The 16,759-nt window shown below is 56.7% G+C and overlaps 1 protein-coding gene across 1 annotated transcript in view; it reads right to left on the reverse strand.

The window, feature by feature from the left end:
• The window catches only part of FBN3 (fibrillin 3), a 76,871-nt gene extending 60,268 nt beyond the window's left edge, over positions 1 to 16,603 (reverse strand). The window contains exons 1-15 of the mRNA XM_004378399.1: positions 16,458 to 16,603; positions 16,249 to 16,331; positions 14,721 to 14,819; positions 14,513 to 14,608; positions 14,215 to 14,310; positions 10,216 to 10,413; positions 9,963 to 10,088; positions 6,928 to 7,080; positions 6,666 to 6,851; positions 5,697 to 5,840; positions 5,178 to 5,297; positions 4,602 to 4,727; positions 3,237 to 3,359; positions 1,165 to 1,440; positions 849 to 902 (exon numbers count right to left, since the gene is read on the reverse strand). Of these exons, the coding sequence (XP_004378456.1) occupies positions 849 to 902; positions 1,165 to 1,440; positions 3,237 to 3,359; positions 4,602 to 4,727; positions 5,178 to 5,297; positions 5,697 to 5,840; positions 6,666 to 6,851; positions 6,928 to 7,080; positions 9,963 to 10,088; positions 10,216 to 10,413; positions 14,215 to 14,310; positions 14,513 to 14,608; positions 14,721 to 14,819; positions 16,249 to 16,331; positions 16,458 to 16,603 (2,026 nt within the window). The remainder of the gene's footprint in view (positions 1 to 848; positions 903 to 1,164; positions 1,441 to 3,236; positions 3,360 to 4,601; positions 4,728 to 5,177; positions 5,298 to 5,696; positions 5,841 to 6,665; positions 6,852 to 6,927; positions 7,081 to 9,962; positions 10,089 to 10,215; positions 10,414 to 14,214; positions 14,311 to 14,512; positions 14,609 to 14,720; positions 14,820 to 16,248; positions 16,332 to 16,457) is intronic.
• Between the last annotated feature and the right edge of the window lie 156 nt (positions 16,604 to 16,759).

The raw sequence follows: 16,759 nt of genomic DNA on the forward strand, positions 1-16,759 counted from the left end.
AAGTATATTAACTCGTTCGATCTTCCCAACAACCCTGAAACGGGTCCTATTAATAGCTCCATTTTATAAATAAGAAAACTGAGGCATAGAGAGGGTAAGTAACTTGCCCAAGGTTATTCAATTAGTAAACAGCAGGGCTGGGATTTGAACCCACATAGCCTGGCTCCAGGGTCTGTGCCTTTAACAACGGGGACAGAGATCTGAAATCGGTGGAGAATTTGACAGTAGCCCAAGTGCTTTCATCTCTCCACGGGCAGGAAGGCTGAATCAGGAAGGGAGGGAATGTACCTGTGCGCATGTGCACACGTGTGCATGTCGTGTAGAGACATGTGTTTCACATGTGTCTGCATGTGTACATGTGTATGTATGTTGCACATCTCTGTGCATATGCTGAGTGCATGCATTGTACATGTGCCTGTGCGTGTGCCTGCATGTCTTTGTGTGCATCTGTGCATGTAAAGGTTGCATTGCGTGCACACGTGTCCTTGTGTACACGTGCATGTTTGCATGTATGTTTGTGTGCGTATGCATGGGTGTGCGTGCACACATGCACGTGTCATGTCTGTGTCTGATCAGCAAACAAGTGATGAGAAGCACGGATGCATGCAATTTCCTTTTTTTCCACGCTTCAGTTTCACAGCTACAGCACTTTGGGCTGAGACTGGGAGGCCGCAGAAGGGCCAGGGAAGCTGGGGAGCTGGGAGAATCACACAGCAGGCTGCAGAGTGTGTGCAGGGCTCAGGAGGAAGGGGAGCAAGGAGGGAGAGGACGTGTGGGAGTGAGCACAGCTCATCTTTGCCTCTCCCAACCCTGGGGAGCAGCCTGCTGGAGAGGCTGGGGACACTCACCTCTGCCATCTGTGGTGATGCCCAGACCGCTGCTGCAGAGGGCCTGGAACTCAGCTGTGGTGGCGGGAGGAGGGAACAGGGTGAGGAGGGGTCAGGGTGCGGTGCCACCATGAGCCTGAGCCCTCCTCTAGGACACGGCCCTGGACGTTGGACAAGCCCCTGGGACCATAATGTTCCCTCCACGTCATAGACTTCCTGCAGTCTCTTCTTGGAGAGAGAAGCCCCCACCCTGTGGAAGCTAAGACCCTGCTACCTTCTGCCCCAAGGGGCATGACCTGGAAGCCGAGCCAAGGAGGGGCCGGGAGCTGGAACTCACCGGAGTTCTTGGCAGGACACAGTTGGCAGGGCTCCCCAAACCCATGGTCTAGGCTGGCACAACAGCACTCGGACTTGGTGACGGCACCGGGGAAGGGGCGGGTGCAGGAGCCCTTCTCCACGGCCCCATAGCACGTGCTGCGCACGTGGGTGTCCACGCACACATGGCCGTCAGCGCCCACCACCAGCCCGCCCAGGCACTGGCAGTGGAAGGAGCCCGCGGTGTTGGTGCAGTGACCGTTCATGCAGATCCCGGGCGTCTGGCACTCGTCGATGTCTGCAGAGTGGGGAGGACCGCGACAGGTCCCCTCCTCGCTCAGCCCCCCACCCGCCCCTCTCCCTCTCTTGGTTTTCACCCCAGCCCTTCCCTTCTCCTCCTCTCTTCCCCTTTTCCCCAACCTGTGCCCTTCGTCCTTCTCTTTACCCCGTGTACTGGGTCAAATAGTGTTCCCCCAAAACTCATGTCCACTTGGAACCTGTGAAGGCAACCTTCACTAGAAATAGGGTCTTTGCAGATTGTTATGGATCAAACTGGAGTCCCTGGGTGGTGCAAATGGTGAACACACTCGGCTTCTAGCCAGAAAGGTTGGAGGTTCGCGTCTACTCAAAGGTGCCCCGGAAGAAAGGTCTGGCAATCTGCTTCCGAAAAATCAGCCAGTGAAGGCCATATGGGGCACAGTTCTACTCACACACATAGGGTCGCTTTGAGTTGGAGATGACTTACTGGCAACTGGAAAGAAAAAACCTGGATTGAATTGTGTCCCCTCAAAACGTGTTGGAATCCTAACTCCTAAACCTGTGGATGTAATCCTGTTTAGAAAGAGAGTTTTCTCTGTTGTGTAAATGAGGTCAGATCAGTGTAGGGTGGGTCCTAAACCTAGTCACTTCTGAGTTATGGAAAGCAATTAGACACAGAGACACGCACAGGGGAAGACGGACGCCATGTGAGGATCATTGTCATGGATTGAACCGTGCCCCCCAAAAATATGCATTGTAATTCCTAACCTCTGTGCCTATGGTTATCAGCCCATTTGGGAATGGGTTGTCCTTGTTATGTTAATGAGGTAGGATTAGTGTAGGGTGTATTTTGAGTCAATCTCTTTTGAGTTATAAAAGAGATTAAACAAGCAAGAGAAAAGCAGAGAAGTGGAAAGAGAGATGCCAAGCCACGTGAAGATCATCCAGGAGCAGAAGCTCAAAAGAGACATGGTCCTTCCTCCAGAACCAACAGAGAAAGCCTCTCCCTAAAGCTGGCACTCTGAATTCGGACTTCTAGCCTCCTAAACTGTGAGAAAATAAATGTTTGTTAAAGCTACTCACTCGTGGTATTTCTGTTACAGCAGTGCTACGTAACTGAGACAATGATCTCTAAACCAAGGAACCAAGGAACTGACAAGGAAGGAATCGACACGGCCGAGACCCTGATTTGGACCTTCAACCTCCAAAACTGTGAAAACATAGATTTCTGTCTTTAAAGCCCCCCACTTGTGGTATTTGTGTTACAGCAGCACTAGGGAACTAAGACACAGATGTAATCAAGTTAAGATGGGGTCATGCTGGGTGGTCCCTAATGCAATGACTAGTGTCCTCGTGAGAAGGGGGAAACTTGTTTGGATATAGACACACAAAGGGACAGACAGCCATGTGGAGACGGAGGCAGAGATCGGAGGGATGCGGCCACAAGCCCACAAACGCCGGGGCAGCCACCAGAAGCTGGAAGAGGAGGAAGGATACTTCCCTAGAGTGGACAGAGAGCATGGCCCTGCTGACACCTTGATTTTGAACTTCTAGCCTCCGGGAACCATGAAAGAATACAGTTCTGGCGTTTTAAGTCACCCAGTTTGTGGTCCTTTGTTATGGTAGCCTCAGGAAATGCATATACTCCATCTCTTTCTCTCCTCTTCTTCCTTCTCCCCCTTTCTATCACATCCTTCCCTCTTCTCTCCCCATCTCTTCTTGCTCATCTTATTCCTCCTGTCTTCTCCCCACCCCTCCCCATCTCTCATCTCCCCCTACCCCTTCCCCTCTCTGAGCCTCTCTCCCGTCTCTCCTCCCCTGGATCCAGGCCCTCACCCAGGCAGTAGCGGCCACCAGGTGCCAGCAGGAAGCCGGCTTTGCAGAGACACTTGAAGCTGCCGTCCTCATTGAGACACACCCCGTTGAGGCACATGCTGGTGGTGGCACACTCGTCGTGGTCTGGGGGCACCAGGAGGGGCTGGGGCCAGCAGGTGAGGCCAGGCACCAGGCCCACCCCAGGCAGCCCTGCCCTGCTGACCAGCCTCTCTCTCTCTCACACCTCTCTGGGCTTAGGGCTGAGCCTCTGAGGGTCCCCTCCCTGGGGTGTAGGAGTCAGACAGGACGTGGTTATCTGTGATGTTTGTTTGTGTATTAATCTGTCTGCTACCACATGAGCTCCACCGGGGCAGGATCATGCTCATGTCTCCATCTTTGGTTTCGGCACATAATAGGTGCTCGATAAACATTTGTGAAGAGTTGAAAGAATGAGCAAATAAATGAATGATGAACAAATGGAAAAAGGAGGAAATTTTCCCTGAGGAAGGAGGACGTTCAGGTATGTCTCCTATTTTGCTGATGTCTGCAACTTTGGTATCGGCACACAATGCGCACTCAATAAATATTTGTTAAAAGTTGAATGAATGAATGAGGAACAAATGCAAAAAGGGTGAAACCTCCGAGAAGAGATGTCTTTAGGCAGGTCTCCTTAGACAGGGGCAAAAGAGAATTACGGGGGTTCCTGGGTAGTGCGAACAGTTAACGTGCTCAGCTGCTAACTGAAAGGTTGGAGGTTCAAGTCCACCCAGAGGTGCCTTGGAAGAAAGGCCTGGTGATCTATTTCTGAAAATTAGCCATTGAAAACCCTCTGGAGCACAGTTAGACTCTGACACACATGGGGTCGCCATGAGTCAGCATCGACTCCACGGCAGCTGGTCCTTCCACCCCCACCCCACCCCACCTCACCCCCACCCCATCCCCCGCGTTGGTCCCCCTGCGCTGTGCCTGGGCAGAGCTAGCACAGCTCCGATGATGATGATACGTCCATACTCCAGGGGGAGCCTGCAGGCACGTGTGCGCTCTCCAAGGTCCTGATCCTGCCCTATTCCACAACCAGCCCCTCCTGGGCAGATCTGCCAGGACAAGCGAGGGGTGGTGCTATGGGCCCAGGGTCAGGCAGCTCCTGGGGCCACCTAACAGCATGGTCTCACCCCCAAGGTCCCCTCTCGGGGCTCATTGGATGAACTCATGAAGAAAGGGAGGAAGGAGCTGGGGAGTGGACAGGAGGAGCTGCAGGGCTCCAGGAGGTGAGCAGAGGGTGCATGGTAAGGAGGAGGTGGTGATGGAGCAGGAATGAAGATCGGAGGTGGCCGTCAAAGCCAGCCAGGAAAACCTAGAAAACCTGCCTGCCCACCCCCAACTCACCCACACAGTTCTTGCCATCAGGTGTGAGCTCGAAGCCCGCGTTGCAGACACACTGGAAGCTGCCCTCTGTGTTGACACAGCGGCCGTGGTGGCAGAGGCCCCTGCTGACAATGCACTCATCCATGTCTGGGAGGGAGGTGGGCAGCCAGAAGGCGGCCCTCAAGACTGTTTAATGCCGGCTGTGGATGCAGGCACCCCCAGCCAGGACTCGCCATCACCCTCGCCCCAGGCACGGCCGTACCAAGTGCACGGGCCCCCAGAAAGGACCACTGTCACCACCCCCATGCATGGCTGTGCCAGGTGCAGGGGCCCCCAGCCAGGACCCCCGTCACCCCCCATGCATGGCTGTACCAGGTGCAGGGGCCCCCAGCCAGGACCCTCGTCACCCCCCCACGCGTGGCTGTACCAGGTGCAGGGGCCCCCAGCCAGGACCCCCGTCACCATCCCCATGCGTGGCTGTACCAGGTGCAGGGGCCCCAGCCAGGACCCTCATCACCCCCCCATGCACAGCTGTACCAGATGGAGGCACTCCCGGCCAGGACCTCCCATCACCCCCTCCCCTTGCACAAACCGTACCCACACACGCCTGCTTGGTGACGGTGGCCTGAAAGCCCCCATGGCAGTGGCAGCGGTAGGAGCCAGGGGTGTTGACACAGTCGCCGTGGTGGCAGGGGCTGCTGGCACATTCGTCCACATCTGTGTGCACAGGACACTGAGCCCTAGCCAGTGGGGTGCAGCCCACCCCGACCACCCCTCGATACAACCCCACCCCCTCACCCATGCACCCCTGCCCCACTTCACCCATGCACCCCCTACCCATGCACCCTGCCCCACCTCACCCATGTAACCCTGCCCACGTCCCCCTGCCCCCCACTCATGCACTCCCGCCCCCTCACCCACGTGCCCCCACCCTCCTCATCCGTGCACCCCCACCAATGCACCCCTCTTACCCACGTGCACCCCCACCAATGCACGTCTCCACCAATACACCCCACCCCCTCACCCACGCATCCCCCCTCACTGATCCACACCCCAACCAATGCACCCCTGCCCCTCTCACCTGTGCAGCCCGGCCCCCCCATGCACCCCCCTCACCGATGCACTCCCCCCGCACGTCCCGGGTGAAGCCCACGTTGCACTCGCACTGGTAACTGGACGGCGTGGGCCGGCAGCGGCCGTTGAGGCACAGGTTGGTGAAGTGGCGGCAGATGTCGATGGTCTGGTTCAGCGTGGCAGTGCCTGCGCGCGGGGTCAGGGCAGGGGCCTGAGCACAGGATGACCTGGGCCCCCAGCTGGAGTCCTGCCTCTGGCCCAAACGCCCACTCTGAGGCCGGGAGCCTGCCCCAGCTCAGACCCCACCCTATATGCAGGCTCTCCCCTTGAGGCCCAAAGTCCTGCCCTAGGTTCAGACCCCCCACTCCAGGCTTAGACTCCCATCCCGGGCCCAGATCCTCACTCCAGGCTAAGAAGGCTCTCCAGGTCTAAATCTCCCCCCCCCCAGGGCCCACCCCAAGCTCAGAGAAACTGAGATGCCCCACCCCGGGCCCAGACCTCCATCCTGGACCCAGACCCCCACCCCAAGCTCAGAGAAACCGATACGCCCCACCCCAGGCCCAGACCTCCATCCTGGGCCCAGACCTCCGCCCCAGGCTCAGAGAAGCCCAGACCTCCTAGCCAGGCTTAGATTCCCCCATCTTAAGCTCGAGAAGCCCAGTCCCCCACCCAAGACCCAAACCCAGACCTCCATCCTGGGCCCAGACGCCCCACCCCGGGCCCAGACCTCCATCCTGGGCTCAGACCCCCACCACAAGCTCAGAGAAGCCCAGACGCCCCACCCTCGGCCCAGACCTCCATCCTGGGCCCAGACCCCCACTCCAAGCTCAGTCCCCCACCCAAGACCCAAACCCTGACTGAGGCCCAGACCCCCAACCTAACCCCACCCCTAGACCATTGTTGGTATCTTCATGCCACTGTACAGGCCAGGGCCCTCACTCTGAAGCCCCGACCCTCCCTCCGAGGCCCAACCCTGCTCTTGGACCCCTCCTCTCAAGCCCCAGGTCTCACCGATGTTGGAGTCGTTAGGGCCCAGGCTGGGGACTCCACGCCCATTGGAGCCTTGCTGGCTGTGTCGTGCTGGCCCCCTGAGGCCAGGACCCCTGCCAGTGGACCTGAAGCCTGGGAGGCTAGGGGAGGGGCCGGAGTAGGAGGGCAGCAGTGGGAGCCCCTGGGCACACAGTCGCTGGAATTCATCTGTGAGGGAGGAAGTAGGGTTTGAGGCTGGAGCTTGGGGGGCGGGAGGGCGGGGAGGCAGCCCCCAGACACTCACCAGAGCCCCGTGGAGGACACAGCTCCGGTGTCGGGCCAGCCGCCCAGCACCTGCCCATGTCGCAGCAGCACTGCCTGCGAGTATGGTGGCCGGCGAGGTCCCTGGCACAGCGGCCCCCGATCAGCACTGAGAAGCAGGTGCCAGCCCGGTAGTCTGCAAGAGGGTGGTGGCCAGGGCCAGCAAGCAGAGATGTGGCATCGGCCACAGCTACCAGACCTGGACTCAAATCCCAGCCCTCTCAGCTCCGCCTGGAAGACAGGTCTCTGCCTCTCTGTGCCTCAGTTTCCCCATCCACCAAACGGGGATGCAGAGCCCCCCACCTCATCTTAGCAACATGTTGCAAGGATGAAAACGGCAGTGCCCAGGGCTGGCACATGGTCGATGCTTACGGAGTGCCAGCTCTTATTACTAAGATCTCCTAATTATCACAGCAAGTAAATTTAGGCTTATTCCAAGCAAGAGAGTCCCAACACCCAAAGCTGGCACGGGAAGTGAGCTCACCACTACAGGTATTCAAACAGGGTTAGCGCACACCTTAGTGGGGGTGCTGCCCCGGTGGGAGATCAGGCTGGATGCTGAATGGGGATGCCAGGATCTGGGGCTGCACGTCCTCACCTACAGAACCTGGGCATTTCAGGGAACTCCCCCCCCCAAAAAAAAAAAACCCACTGACATCGAGTCATTTCCGACTCACAGCAACCCCATAGGGTTTCTAAGGCTGTAAATCTCTACGAAAGCTGACTGCCACATCTTTCTCCCGCGGAGCCGCTAGTGGTTTAGAACTGCCGACCTTTCGGTTAGCAGTTGATTGCTTTAACCACTGTACCACCAGGCTGTGAATCTGAGGGGTCCCTGGGGGAACTGAGGCTGAGGCTTCCTTGGTGTGAGAACCACAGACACTCTGTTGCTTCCCACTGTGCCCTCAAGTCCAAAGGCTTTACACAGGGATCAAATTTCTTGGGCTCTGACTCAAAGACCATATTTTTAGGTTTAAAAACCCACAAAGCTTGGCCAGGGGCCCAGAGTTGAGAAACCCCGTTCACCCGTCGGGAGGGCTGCTGACAGCCGCCCCTGCTCTGTCCCAGGCTGGGAAAACACGCAAACGTGCCACCTCCCCCGCCCTGTGCACCTGGGGATCCCCCAGGAGCCCGCGTGGGAGTCGGGACTTTGGACTTCAGTCAGCATCATTGCAGGCCCAGACAGGAGCCAGGGGCTGGAGAGGTCAACAGACTTCCTCAAGGTCACACAGCTGCCGAAGGGGGAGGGTGACAGGAAACTAGTCCCCCACCCCCACCCTGCGCCGCCAACCCCAGGTGATCTGACCCAAGCAGCTGTCCCTCAGAGAAGACAAAGAAAGAATGTCAGAACTATGGCAATGATGCCACCACAGCAGGCCTTGCGAAGATGTCACAGCTCAACCTCACTGCTATCCTGCTCTCTGTGACCTGTGCTGAATGCCTACTGTGCACCAGCCTCGGCAAGTCACCTGGCCAAGTTTATCTTGTTGAACCCTTACCTCAGCTCCATGAGGTGGGTACTGTTAAACCAAAACCAAACCCGTTGCCGTTGATTCTGACTCATGGCAACCCCATGTGTTACAGAGTAGAACTGCTCCAGAGGGCTTTCTTGGCTGTAATCTTTACGGAAGCAGATCACCAGGACTTTCTTCCACCAGGCAATGTTATTACCCCCATTTTACAGATAAGGAAACTGAGGCCCAGAGAGGTGAAGTCACTTGCTCAAAGTCACATGGTTTTGACCAGCTCAGCTGCAATTCGAACCTAGGCCTGACCCCAAAACCAAAGCTTGGTGGCAACCTGACCTTGGTTCAAATCTAGGCTCTGCTGGTTAGTAGCTGGGAGGCGTGTGTCCAGAGAAACCTTCCATGCCGGCCATGATGGGCCTCAGAGGTGGAGGCCTAGAAACTCTGGGGTTGGTCATAGCACGCTGGCAGAACTCCAAACACAATATTCCCAGCCCTGCCTTGGAGAGGCCCTGCCTGAGGGGCCAGGGTGGTGCTGGCGAACTGCCCAGCTCCCTCCCCTATCCTCAAACCAGGACTCCGCCCACCCTTAGGATCCTGTATTCCCTGCCAGCCCTGTAGACAAGCAACTTCTAACGCCTATGCCTACGGATCAGCTAGTCAAGACAGCTGACAGGAGCATCAGCCCGGGAGCACCCCTGCCTGGGAGCTGAGCCTCAGAGGGGAGGGTGGGTACCCGGGGGTAGGGAGCACAGCCAGAGAAGCCCACCCTGACCAGGGGCCCAGGAAGCTGTGTGTGAGTATACATCCACTTGCCTTGAACTGGTTGAGTTGGCTCAAGCAAATCCCCTCCCCTCTCTGGGCCTCAGTTTCCCCATCTCAAAAACCAAGAGAAGGAGGAAGTATTCACTCCTGGATAGTCTTTGGGGCCAGGGAGAGGGGCATAGAGACAGGGGGCCAGAGAGGACCAGGGGCATCGAGATGGAGGCTAGAGGGTCAAAGGGGCATAGAGATGAAAGCTAGAGGGCTAGAGGGGCATAGAGGCTAAGGGGTACATGGCGGTGAAGCCAGTGACTGGCAGGGGACCAGAGAGCTAAAGGGCAAGGAGCTAGAAGGCCAGGGGGGTTCACAGGCAGGAGTCTCTGAGAGCACAGAGGCAGAGGGGACGGAGACTTTGGTCTAGAAAGACAGATGGCCATAGAGATTGGAGGGCTAGAGGGGCTGAAGGCCAGGTATCCATTGTGGAGCTAGACGATGGAAGAGCTTGTCTCCTATTGGTCTTCTACCCTCCCAGCCCCCTTGGCCCCAGCTCACCCAGGCAGTGGGTCCCATCCAGGCTGCTGGCAAAGCCAGGCGGACAGGTGCACATGTAACTCCCAACTGTGTTGACGCAGTTGCCCACAGAGCAGAGGCCTGGCACGCTGAGACACTCGTCCACATCTGAGGCACAGCACCTGGTCAGGCCCGGGCTCCCTCCAGCCCTGCCCCTCCTCCTCCAGCAGGAGCCCGAGCTGCCCAGGACATAGAGGAGGTCCCCCTCACCATCACCCACCTTCACACTTGGCACTGCCCTCGCTGAGCTGGTGTCCCACCGGGCAACGGCACTCGAAAGAGCCCACCATGTTGACGCAGCTACCCCCCTGACACAGGCCTGGGACAGCCTGGCACTCGTCCACATCTGCAGGGGTGAAGGCCACCAAGGGGATGAGAGGCCCATCAGAGGGAGGAACCAAGGCTACCCAGGGCTCCCACTCAGCCCTGGCACCCCAGGGCCACTGACCCCACTCCCTAATCCCACCACCCACCTTGGCAGGCCCCTGTTCGGACACTGGGGATGAACCCACGACGGCAGGGGTGCGGCTGGGCAGGGCAGAGCACACACGGGAGGCCCCAGGCATGGCCCACGGTGGCACAGCAGAGTGCCTTGGTGCAGACGAGGCCCGTCAGCTGGTGCTGGCACCCCTCAGGGCCCACATGGCCAAAGCAGGGCCCCATTCGGTAGTCTGAGGGGCGAAGTGGGTGTATGCAGCTGGTCTGTGGCCTCCTCAGCCCCAGCGCCCTCTGCATCTCCATCCCTGCAGCCCCAGCTCAGGCCTCTACCTCCCCTGCTTCCCTCCCAGCCTCCTTGCACCAAACACACCAGGCTTCTTCCTAACAACAAGCCTTTCTTCATGCTGTGCTTCTTCTTCAAATGCCTTTCCTCCTGTTCTCAGACAAACTCCTATTCACCCTGCAAAACCCCTTCTCTCCAAAGCAGTCCCCAAACAACCTCCAGGGGAGACCAGGACTGCCCAGCCCACAAAACCCAGGGTATGTATGGAACTCCCCTTTTCTCCCCCAGGCCCACCTCTCCTTTTGGGCCCGGGCAGGAACCCATGGATGCCCGGCTGGAGAGCTTGCCCCATCCCAAACCACATGCCTGACCCGGCCAAATCTTCCGGACTTTGGGAGGGACCTAGCATGTGGCCTAATGCTCTGGGCTCGGAACATCACATCCCCAACCTCCATGTGGGCCAAAGGTGGCTATGTCGCTGCCCTGCCCACCCACTGCCATGCAAGGGGGCCAGGGCCCGGATGTGACTTCCTGTCTCCGCTCTCCAGATGTTTCCAATAACGTGGTTGGAACTCGACCCAGGGAAGCCCCTCCCAGAAGAAGTGAAGGCAGCCCCCACCCGCTCCAGGGTTTGTATGGAGAAGGGGCCTCAGAGAGACCCTCGCTGGTCCCGACTTCCCCAGAACATCACCTAATTCACTCAGCACCTGGAATCCTGGACACCCAGCCCGGCCTCTTTCCTGGGGCCTTCACCGTCCAGCCCCCACCCCAGGCCTCCTCGCTCGCCCCTCCCCACTGACCCTCACCTCCACTTCAGCCTCCAGGGCTTGTTCCACCTCCGACGGCACAAATTTCAATTCCTTTTTCTTGTCAAACTCCATTTGCAAAAGCCCACCCTCGATCCCAGGTAACCTCCCAGGCCACCTCAGCTTCCGGTTCATCACTACACCCCCACCCCCAGCACTGCCCACCCCCATCAGTCCCAGGGCCCCACCCCCTTGTCCTGCTTGGGCTCCTGGGCCTTGAAGGGCACTCCCAGGGCATCCCAGGCCCTCGCCACCTGGGCATTCCCGACACCACCGGCCCATTCTTTCTCCTTCTCAGCCTCCTGTGGGCTCCATTTTTTCTGCCCACCCTTGACGCCCAGACCCCTTCTCTTTTTGCCCCTCAGCCCTTCCTCTCCCCCATTCTCAGTCCCTGTGAATGGGGCAGGAGCCCTGGTGGCACAGTGGTTAAGCGCTCAGCTGCCAACCAAAAGGCCAGCGGTTTGAACCCACCAGTCGCTCTGTAGGAGAAAGATATGGTAGTCTGTTTCTGTAAAGGTTACAGCCTCGGAAACCCTATGGAACAGTTCTACTGTCCTAGAGGGCCGAAATGAGTCAGAATCCACTCAAGGCAATGGGTTTGGTTTGGTTTTTTCACTCTAGGGGAAAAGAGCCCTGGTTGCACAGTGGTTAAGTGCTTGGCTACTGACTGCAAGGTCGGCGGTTCAAACTCATCAGCCGCTTCACGAGAGAAAGATGTGGCAGTCGGCTTCCATAAAGGTTAATCCCAACTAACCCGGCTGCTATCGAGTCAATTCCCACTCATAGCAACCCTGTAGGACAGACTAGAACTGCCCTACAGAGTTTCCAAGGAGCAGCCGGTGGATTCGAACTGCCAGCCTTTTGGTTAGCAGCTGAATGCTTAACCACTGCGCCATCAGGCCTTAGAAACCCTGGGAGGAAGTTCTACTCTGTCCTAAAGGGTTGCTATGAGTCAAATTTGACCTGATGGCGATGGGTTTGGTATGGGTACTCTAGGGGAAGGCGCTCTCTGTCAGCTCTGGGGGAAGATCCTTGCCTCAGCTTCTCTTCTCTGAGTGAGTTCCCTGGAGATCTCCATGTGACATCTATCTTTCCCCCATTCGTGTCTAATCTGCTCTTTTTATATCTCAAAAGAGGTTAGGTTGAAGGCCTCATTAATGGCCTCATTAACGTAACAAAGAAATGCCGATTCCCAAATGGGATTACACCCACTGTATCCCATTGCCGTTGATTACAACACGTTTTTTGGGAACACCATTCGATCCATAACTAGCGGTGAAAGAATAATGTCTCGTGAGAGATAGGATGTGGAGGGCAAGGGCAGGGATGCGGATTAAGGTTGGGCCAGACTCTGGGTTCCATGCTGGCCAAGGGGGCTGTGGGTGTCCTGGAGGCAGCTGGACCCCCAGGTCTCAGGGCTGAGAAGGTGGCCGAGGCTGTCCCATCCATGGTGTTGTGCTGTGTGCTGTCGAGTTGATTGACTCGTAGCAGCCCTATAGGACAGAGTAGAACTGCCCCCATAAGCCCTGAATTTGGACTTCTAACCTCCTAAACTGTGAGAAAATCAATCTCTGCTCATTAAAGCTACCGACTTGTGGTATTTCTGTTACTGCAGCACTGGGGAATTAAGACATGGCTCAATCCCAGCATGTGGGGGCGTTTTAAGAATCCCCGTTGCTGTCAAGTCGATTCCAACTCAGTGACCTTATAGGACAGAGTAGAACTGCCCCACAGGGTTTCCAAGGAGCAGCTGATGGATTCGAACTGCCTACCTGTTGGTTAGCAGCCAAACACTTAACCACTGCACCACCAGGGCTCTGTTTTAAGAATCGGCGTCCAATACAGAGGGCTCATCCATCTGGCGAACTCCTGCTTATCCTGCAAGACTCAGCTCAGGTGTTCCTTCCTCCAGGAAGCCCTCCCTGATGCCTTTCCCTGCAGCAAACGGGAATCCCTCTAGCTTGCCCTGTCGTAGCACTGGACTCCTTAGATTGGAAGTTTCTGTGTTGAGGTTTCTCCCCCTTGCTCCCCGAATGGGATGCCACTGCGGACAATGGCTGCACACTCTTCTTCCTCTCGGGTGTCAACACGGGGCCTCGCTTTGAGTCAGTGATGTGCAGATGTTTGAGAGATGTTGTTGCATGCCTCAGAGTCAATTATGAATCATAGCAACTGTTACAGATTGAATTGTGTCCTTCCAGAAACGTGTCATAAATCCTAACCCCTATACCTGTGGTTATAATCCGATCTGGGAACAAGTTTTCTGTTATGTTCATGGGGCAGTATTAGGGTAGGATGTGTCTTATACCAATGTCTTTTAAGATATGAAAGAGCCGATTAAGCGAGCAAGCAGAGATGGGGAAATAGAAGCCACATGATTGCCAAGCAATTGAAAAACAGGCTGAAAAGAGACAAGGACCTCCCTAGAAAGCAAACAGAGAAGGAGAGAGTGAGTCTTCCGCTACAGCCGGTGCCCTGAATTCAGACTTCTAGCCTCCTAAACTGTGAGAAGATTGCTTTCTGTTTGTCAAAGCCCCCCACTTGTAGTATTTCTGTTATAGAAGCACTAGATAACTAAGACAGTGACCCCATGTGACAGAGTAGAATTGCCCTATAGGGTTTCCTAGGCTGTAATCTTGATGGGAGCAGATTGCCAGGTCTTTCTCCTGCGGATCGGGCTGGTGGGTTTGAACTGCTGACCTTTCGGTCATTGCATCACCCAGGCTTCTTCCTTCAGGTATAGGGGTTAGGATTCCAACGCATATTTCTAAGGGACACAATTGAGAGACGGGATAAGCAAATGAAAGCAATGTCTGGAGACTGCCCCAGCAGCTGGGGCAACAGGAAGGAGGCCAGCCCAACCCTCTAGGACCTGGTTGTGTCTCAGGGGCTGCCTTCCCAACCTCCTCACCTCCTCCTCATCCTCCCCCCCTCCTCCTTGGTACCTCTCTCACACTGTGGCCCCATGAAGCCGTACACACAGGCGCAGAGATTGGGCCCCACACAGCGGCCCCCGTTGTGACAGCCGCGGTCACAGATGGCTGTGGAGGGAGTAGGGAGGGGGCATGAGGTCCCCAAGCAGCACAGGAGCTGGGGCCAGAGCAGGAATCCCTGCAACCTGGCCCAGACCCAACAAGACTGTGATGAGGAAGGTGTCCCCTCCACCCCAGTCATGGAAAAGCCCCCAAGGGCAGTGGGCAGATGCATGTGTGGATGGGGTGCAGGCCTCCTGGGGCTACTCACGCTGCCCGCACACGGTGCCCACATAGCCCCTCTGGCACAGGCAAGACTCCCCTCTGCAGCTGCCCCCGTTCAGGCAGCTCACGCTGCACCCTGCTCCTGGAGACAGGGATGCACTGTCACGTGGTGACAGGGAACCAGCCTGAGCCCCTACTGGCGTCTGGAAGCCTGGAACCTTCTCCTCCTGCCTTGGGGGCCATGGCCCACTCACCTCGGCTCACCCCACAGCTGGGGGCCAGTGTTCCGTCCGAACAAGTGCACAGATTGGGCCGGGAGCAGAAGCCCTCACCGCAGGAGTGGCGGCAGACGGCTGGAACGGGCAGAGCAGGTGGCAGTCAGGGCCATGCCCTGGGATCCTGCACCATCTCCACTCCATTGGCACCCAGGCAGCTCCAGGACCACCCCCTGCTCTGCATACAGCACCCTAGTTTCACATAGGCTGTCCCCTGATTCTCGCTCCGGGCTGGGCAGGTGGTTTGACCCACACTGTGGCTCCAGGAGAGACACCTTCTCGGGGCCAGAGCTGCAGAACCTCAGGACAGGAGCTGGAGGTGCTGGGTCACTGGCAGAGAACAGGGGGCCTCGTGGGGAGTGCAGTCAGATTCCAGAGAGATGGGGACATTGAAAGGCAAAGGAAGCAAATGGGGCATGGTGGCCTGGGAGCATCGGACATAGGCAGGGGCCGTTCCCACGATTCATCACCACCCTCGCCCCTGACTACGTTCCACTTCACAACTGGGCTGGTGATAGGAGAAGCAAGAATACAGTGGTGGTTCAGTCAGTGGTAGAATTTTCACCTTCCATTCAGGAGACCGGGGTTCAGTTCCCAGTCAATGCACCTTATGAGCAGCCACCACCCGTCAGTGGAGACTCGTTTGTTGCTAGGATGCCAAACAGGTTTCAGCAGAGCTTCCAGATTAAGACAGACCAGGAAGAAAGGGCTGGCAATCTACTTGCAAAAATCAGCCAATAAAAACCCTATGCATCACAACAGTCTGATCCACAACCGATCATGGGGATGGTGCAGGACCAGGCAGCATTTCCTTGTGCTGGGCACAGGGTTGCCACCGGTTGGGGGCCGATTCCACAGCAGCCAACAACAACAAAAGAAATGATGTGCAGGGGTGAAGGGTACATGGAAACTTTCTAGACTTTCTTCACAATTTTCCATGAACCTAAAACTGCTCTAGCAAAAAAAAAGTCTAAATGAGGCACAGCAGCCCAGGGACAAGGACTAGAAGGCAGAAGGGACAGGAAAGCTGGTGATAGGGAACCCAGGGTTGAATAAGGACAGTGTTGACATGTAGTGGGGTTGTTAACCATTGTCATAGGGCAACCGTGTGTACTAACTGTTTAATGAGAAAACTATTTTGTTCTGTAAACCTTCATCTAAAGTGAGAATAGCAGCACAACTGGAAGAGCGTAGTTGATGTCACTGGATTATGCATGTAGAAATTTTTGAAATGGTATATCTTTGGCTATGTATATTTTCACCAAAAAAAAAAAAAAAGGTTGAGAAGGGAGAGGGTTGACATGTCATGGGGTTGTTAACCAATGTCATAAAACAATATGTGTACTACTGTTTGATGAGAAACTATTTGTTCTGTAAACCTTCACCTGAAGTAGAAGAAAAAAAAAGTCTATTAGAAAAAAAGAAAAAGGGCTGGATTTGCTGGTAGGTAAGAGAGCCAGCTGCCCAGTGTCCCTTCCCTGGGCCCCCCCGTCTCCAGGGTACTCACGCACGACGCACTGGTTCCCGCCGGGCAGCGTCCTCCATCCGGGACAGCAGTAGGCGTGGAAGCGAGAACCACACACATTGGGCCTTCGGGAGAGCGTGTGGGCTGGTGAGACCTGGACCAGCAGGCGTCAGGTGGGCGTCCCCTCCCCCAGGACAGCCCAGCCCAGTCCACCCCCCAGGGGTTTCTCAGCACCCCGGGGAACCACACACCCCTGCAAGATGCCTTGGCCACCTCGCCTCTGCATCCGTCCAGGACCTGGAGGCTCCGCAGCCCCGTCCCAGTGGCCGTGGCCACCTGCCACACACAACAGTGCCATCCAGGCCAGCAGGAGCTGAGCCAAGGGGCCAGGAGCCATGGTGAGGGCACTGGCCCCTCTCGTTGCCAAGCGCAGCCCCTCTGGAGCCACGACGTGTCCTTGGAGGCTGCGGAGAAGTGGGAGTCAGCCCCAGGAAAACCTAGTTCTCAGAAACACCCTGGCCACACAGCAGAACCAGGAGCAAAGGGATGGTTG

Source organism: Trichechus manatus, unplaced genomic scaffold (assembly GCF_000243295.1).
Source record: "Trichechus manatus latirostris isolate Lorelei unplaced genomic scaffold, TriManLat1.0 scaffold00057, whole genome shotgun sequence".
Taxonomy (NCBI): Eukaryota; Metazoa; Chordata; class Mammalia; order Sirenia; family Trichechidae; genus Trichechus; species Trichechus manatus.